Genomic DNA, 6,745 nt, shown 5'->3' with positions numbered 1-6,745 from the left:
TATATATATATATATATATATATATATATATGTATAGGTAATGATATAATACAACGTATAATGCAGTTGCACTATTCATTGTATTACAGAGAACTGTTGGAGCACGCTAGACTTCACGGAGAAGAATTGGCAGCTATGCATCAACAGAATATGGATTTCCCATTATCCAGTCCCAAGAGTAAACAGCCACAAATATCAATTTCTGAAGGTAGTAAGTTTTATAAATTGCACAATATATCGAATGCATAGTATAATAAGACAGGTGTAACTTTTCCATAGATGCGTAATAGAATAGTGAAATTGGGTCTAAATTTGATTAATTGTTTTCAATACATATTATTCATTATAGTCCTGAAACACAATAGATATAGTAAGCTTCAGGGATTACATTTGTGCGTTTTTATTGTACAATAAATTTTTCAAACCTGTTAATTCGCTGCTAGGCTGAGAGTTTCTCGGATCCTTCTGTTCCCAATTAATAGCTTTGTCGTGCGACGCAAAATATCGGTCTTAGATTTAAGCGTAAGATATTGGCCAAACCTATCTAAATTGATACACAAATAATAATGTAGTCAACAAATCGCCTAATCTAAAGTGCGTTGCACATGCAGACATAAGATCTGTTCTTTTCAGTTAAAATTATTGCATCTCCATTTGGAAAGTAAAAGAGAAAAGATGAAAAAGTTCACCTAAAACGAACAGGCCTAAAGATAATTTTGTCTTATTCTGTCTCTATGGCCGGTATTCATAGTTTGTTCTTTTAAGACTGTCTTAAGTCTTAAATCTTAAGAATGTCTTAAGATGTTAATACGGCCCTCCGATTGTCTTATGACATCTACTTAAGACAGCCACAAATGCAAGAATCGACTATGAACACTGTATGGTTAAATGTGCATGCGCGGGAACTTAGGACGCTTCATGATGGAATTTCGGAAAAGTAATATGACAAATCAGAATCACTTAAGTTTAGCACATTCATGTAACGCGTAACAATCTGATTGATCGTATTACTTTTATTGTGAGATTTCGTTTTCTGAAATTTGACTGTCATGCATGAGACAGTATCCTTGCTTGTTTATAATAGGGTCATAAGCCGTAAGAAATTAATCATAGTCGATTTTTTTTTCATATTCAACTATGCTTGGCTGATTTCTTACGACTTACAATTTGCGATTGTAGAAGGCATTACTACTTCTATTGTGTTCCGGGACTTATTAGCACAACTGTTTTCTAATAGCTCCGGTACACAGGACGCGATAACGCTTGCCGCACGGCGGAAATTGGTACGGTAGCTAATCATTCTCATGGAAAAGCAATAAATTGATTGACTATTGATGCCAACTTCCGTCATGTAACAAATGTTGCAGCGTTCTGTGTGCCGGAGCATTACATTATACATTAAACATGTGCTGTAATTTAAGCATTTGTTACAGGTACTTCTCGAACAAAAGACGAATCTATCGAACAAGTGATTCAGATAACATCACGTAACAATGTAACGACATCTCCAAAAATCACAGGATCTCAGCCACATTCATTGCCGTCGCTTCTTTTGGATACTCGTGCTCTTCCGGATGCTCCACTGGTTTGGGTATCACGACCAGATGGCACACTAACGAAGATGCTCAAGTGCCGTCATTGTCCGTATATTTCATCGCGACGTGCGGAAGTGCGCGACCATGAGACAATGCATGTAGACATGCCAACTCAGGGTCCCTTGATTGCCTGCACTGATTGTAGCTTTACTTGCACGCGTCGGGAAGTCATGATCGCACATACAGAAATGCATGCAGGATCTCTCGGTACTGTTCACTGTCTTTTCGATGAGACGCGACCTGATTCTCAACAGGTGAGCGATCTAATCACTCTGCTTGGCTTGACACACACTCCCATGCTAGGCACCGAGCCTGATCTACAAGATTCTCGTCTGGTGCACTGTTGCGGCAAGTGTCCAGCACGATTTCTGTGCGAAAAGGAGTTGCGTATCCATCTGCGTTACCACACCACATTATTAGCATATTCATGCCAATGGTGCTCGTATGCAGCGCGACAACCGGCGCACCTGTTAGCTCATCAAAAGGCGCACTCATCAGAATATCAAGAGCGTACCAAATATCTGTTGACCTTGTATGGCCATTCGCAGCGTTATCCACCGCCCACGACAGCGTGTGTTGAAGTGGAGAGTCGGGAAAATAATGACAGTGCGTTGAACGTCGCGTGGATTGTTGTTGAAATCAACGAAAATTCAAACAGTTATAACAGTGTCAATGGCACGACCGTTCAAAGGACCGGTCAAGTGTTTACATGTGCTAAGTGTCCGGCTCGTTACTTCAAACTCGATGCTTTGGAGTACCACATGACGCTTCATGGTTCAAACAATCGATACAAATGTAATGACTGTGATTATTCATCGAAAACGGAACAAAATTTATTAAAACATCAGGTGGTACATCGACGACATAATGAAACCAGCCAAGCAACTGCGGAGCTGTCTACCGTAGATTCCGCTTCAACATCCTCTCCCGGATCTCCACTGCAGTCACCTCCGGATCCACAATTTGGTGTCTTTATGCGCGGCAATCCTAATTTCGTTTATCCAGGTTACCTACGGAATGGTCGTTTGAAGGAAAAACGTTATAAGTGTCACAAATGTCCATCCGCTTTTGAAAAGCGTGAACAATATAGAGTTCATCTGACTTTGCATGGTGCGAAACAACGCTATCGCTGCACTACGTGCGACTATTCAGTCAAATATTATGCCAATTACGTACAGCACCTAAAGAAGCATCAGGCAAACGCAGAGGCACAGGCATCTCGGAGACAATTCGAGGATGATCGGATTTCAATCGATAGTGATAGCATTATTGATGTTGTATCGGCATCATCACGTAAGTCATCGAGATCGTCTGCTGCTGCTAATATGACGGCATTTTCCTCCGCTAATAACGCGTCCAATAACAATGCTGCGCTACAACCTTCTAACCAGGATAGGCAGAGTTTATTGTTAATGCAAAAGAAGGGAATCATTTCATCAACGGGCGACGTCGATGTAGAGATGATCCGTTGCCAAAGCTGCCCGTTCTCCACTATCGATAAGGATGTCATGGATTCACACAAGCGTCGCCATGGTATTGAACGCATGACGCCGCCGTGCCCGCATTGTGATTACATTCCGCGAAAAGACGAAAACGTCGGTGAGCATATCAAGCTGCACTTCACAAGACTGTACAAACCTGAATCCTATCTTATTGTCGAAATGCTGACGCTGACAACAGAGAAAATATCTGCAAACAACAAAAATGATAGGGGTCAACGATTGAAGGAACTACTGTTCAAGGAATGCGCCGATGGTAGATTCCTACCACTTACCGAAACGATCAACACTTATACTTTAGGTACTTCCTCTTCAAAAGTAAAAACTGCCAAGGAGAAGATTATTATAGATTCAAACACAGGCGAGACTAAGCATCGTCTTGCCACGTAAATGGAACTTCTATCTAGCAATCGCGATGATATCGCACATATTTATATACCCGTGACATGTTTATATTTTTTCTATGTAAGAAATTGATCCGAAATTTGTAGATGATATATTGTGCGTTCGGAGAGACGCTATTAACGCTACTTCTGTTATTCTATCTTCGTTGTTTATTATTAGATGTAAATCAAGGATAGAATGACATAAATAGCACTAATAGCGTCTATTATCTAAACGCGTCTACTATCTAAACGCACTTATAGTTGAGCTAATGATTGTAGATTAATATGCATTATAAACATCGCGAATGATTGTAGATTAATATGCATTGTAAAAAACCGATGATCTGTTTTTGTTTATAGTTGACGAATAGTAGAATTTATCTTACTTCTAAGGATACAGCACACTTAGCTCTACAAATGCTTCGAAACATTTGATTGACCAACCAGAAGAACAAATTTTATCAATTGTCTACAATCAAAGAATGTTTCAAAATATTTGTAGCATCAAATGAAGATCATAATCTATCAAATAGATTAAAAAAATAAAACTATCTTGTACATATATGAAAGTCATTTTTTCGACAATGTACATGCAGCACATATTATATCCAGTTGTATTCGTTTCTAAGCTTTTTTTGCATTTTATCATTGATTAGAAGATTATTCAATAATTTCGAATTATTTATGTGTGAGCATTCTCTGTACGTTGAAGTTGTTGATACGTCATATTTTGTTGACATGTTGGCCATTGATAAAATCTGTAGAATCTGATAAAAATTCTAAATTGTTTCCATATCATTGGAAAAGATATCTAATATATAAAAATATTTTTCGAAATTTCAAATTCAGTCTTTAAAGTCTTAAATAAATATTTTGAAAATCAAGGATGATTTATAGATAGAAATTAGATCAAAATAAAAATCCTTTCTAAAAAAAAATTCATTCGATGGCGCAATATCCCAAAGTCGAGACAAGGCTTATTTCTCGTATGTCCGTGATGCGCATGCAAGTTGTACAGACATTCGGGACCTACAATTTAATGTCGATACCGAACGACAGTTTGAAAGGTTTTCTTGGCAATAGATACTTTTGTTTTGCCAGACCACCAAAGAGGAGCAATGAGCGCATGAAAATTTCTTGATCTGCATTACGCTCGTGCTAAAAAAAATATAATAAGAGAGAATTTTATTTTCGGTCGAAGCAAATCTTGGTATATAATATGCAAATTTTTGCAAATATATTTTTTAGTTTTGTAAACTATGCATTGATTCGGCTTCAGGCCTACTAGCTGAGGTGATATTTTTCGCAACAAGTTCTTTACAGATTTTTAAGATACTTATTAGCAAAACTAAAACAAATCATTGTTCTCTCTCTCTCTCTCTCTCTCTCTCTCTCTCTCTCTCTTTCTGCTTTCTCAATTTGCGATTGTGTTTTAATTTGACAAATAAAATTTAAGCGTAGTTTATAGAACTGAAGAATTTATGTATTTTTTATTAGCAATAAATGTATGCGCATCAACACCGGAAGTGATTCAGTCTCAGAGTCTTATATAATAAACATAATAAAAGGGCTTTCGAAATTCAAACAATTTAATAGTAAGTAAAGAGCATTAGGAGTCAGCACTGTAAATACTGCATAAAAGTAATAAAATATTAATTATTAAACGACATATCCATATAGTAGTAATTATAAAAAAGAATAGCTGTACGTTTCTGCTCCAATTTGAGTTATTACCAAAATATCAACAGTAAAGATACAATGAACTTAAATATTAATTTTATAACTGAGACATGTATTTGAAAAATTTTCATATGAATATTAAGCATCGAGATTTATTTTGACCGAAAATAGGATTCTTCTTGTTATTTTGTGATTAATTGGCTTGCAATATCACAATCAAACTTAATTAACTAATTTATTTTTTAGATGTAACGACTTTCAAACATTTCTATATACTTTTGGATATACATATATTTGAAATAATTTAAAGTAGTTCGGATATTGTATTGGGTTGTCCGGAAAGTTCGTGCCGATTTTGAAGGAAAATTGAAACGCAGAAGATTTAAATTTTAGTATACATTTATTTAGTATACATTTATTTAAATTTTTTGCGGTACGAACTTTCCGGACAACCCAATATATTCGAAGCAGTTTAAAACAAATATTAAATATATATTGGAAATAATTTGAATCTTTATACAATACGAAAAAAAGAAATTTTTAAAAAGAAATGTCTCTAACAATGGCCATAATAAGGCCATACGATGTTGTAAATATTTATTTGAATCTTTATCGGTCTTGTATCATACATGAAAATAAATGCTCATACTATATATATGTTTATTCCATTTAAAAATGTATTTCATTTATATAGAAAGCTTTGGCTTATTTTGCAAGCTTTTGTAAGCTTCGCTGAATTAAAATTATTTCAACGAAGAGATTTTAAAAGATTTTGTATCTAATCAATGTTATTAAAAATCTTTGTTTTCTGATATATTTCCTTAATACGCATTTAAATAAATTTATATATTTATAAATAAAAATTGAAAGTAATATTAAAATATTAAATGCACCAATTAGCAGCAGACAAACAATTCTGCTTTAATATCTTCATAATTGTTTAAGTTGCAATTTTGTCAATTTCCCGCTTCGACATTACAATCTGACATGTATTTTTGTTTCAAGCATAGTTAATGAAAAAAGGTGCAATTGGAAATGTTACTCTCTTTAAATCTATATAATTTATTCATTTCTTAAATGATATAATGTGTAATAGTATCATGATTTTCATTGTTTTCTTTATACTTATATATCTTTGATCTTCTTTTATTTTTTCTTTATCAAAATTTAAAGTCTTTTATAAAAGAAAATTAACTTTTTAAATTTTTTAACTTTTTGTAATTTAACATCTGGAAAAGAAGATTAGGGAATATAATTTGAAATTTTTGAACATTTGAATGTCCTTGAAATTTCTATCGAAAAATTAATGTATTAATAGATTATAACTTTATATATTCTTAGAAATGCATATATCAGTTGAGTTAACTTAATCACCAATTCAATTAATGAGTTTAGGGAAAATTAATCTCCGAGCAAATCTGCACATATCCCTATCCATTTCGCTTCTTGCGAAGTGTAAAAAATGTAGAGTGAGCGCAGCTGGAGCAGACGCAGCAAACGGACGAGTTCGTCGGGCAGGTATTGTAGATGTCGCATCGCGCAGCATCGAAATGAGATTCGAGATCAATAAGGATAGCGACGACGT

At 34.8% G+C, this 6,745-nt stretch overlaps 1 protein-coding gene across 5 annotated transcripts in view; it reads left to right on the top strand.

The window, feature by feature from the left end:
- Window positions 1-4,073, top strand: part of LOC108684140 (zinc finger protein 91-like) — a 14,985-nt gene extending 10,912 nt beyond the window's left edge. For all 5 annotated transcript variants that reach the window (XM_018188257.1, XM_018188258.1, XM_018188261.1 and 2 more), the window contains 2 exons: window positions 90-208; window positions 1,434-4,073. In XM_018188257.1, coding sequence (XP_018043746.1) covers window positions 90-208; window positions 1,434-3,484 — 2,170 coding nt within the window. In that variant the 3' untranslated portion in view covers window positions 3,485-4,073. The remainder of the gene's footprint in view (window positions 1-89; window positions 209-1,433) is intronic.
- The last annotated feature ends 2,672 nt before the right edge of the window (window positions 4,074-6,745 follow it).

The sequence above is a fragment of the Atta colombica genome, unplaced genomic scaffold (genome assembly GCF_001594045.1).
Source record: "Atta colombica isolate Treedump-2 unplaced genomic scaffold, Acol1.0 scaffold126, whole genome shotgun sequence".
NCBI lineage: Eukaryota > Metazoa > Arthropoda > Insecta > Hymenoptera > Formicidae > Atta > Atta colombica.
The sequence above is the reverse complement of the archived record's forward strand: the minus strand, read 5'-3'. Positions and strand labels throughout refer to the sequence as shown.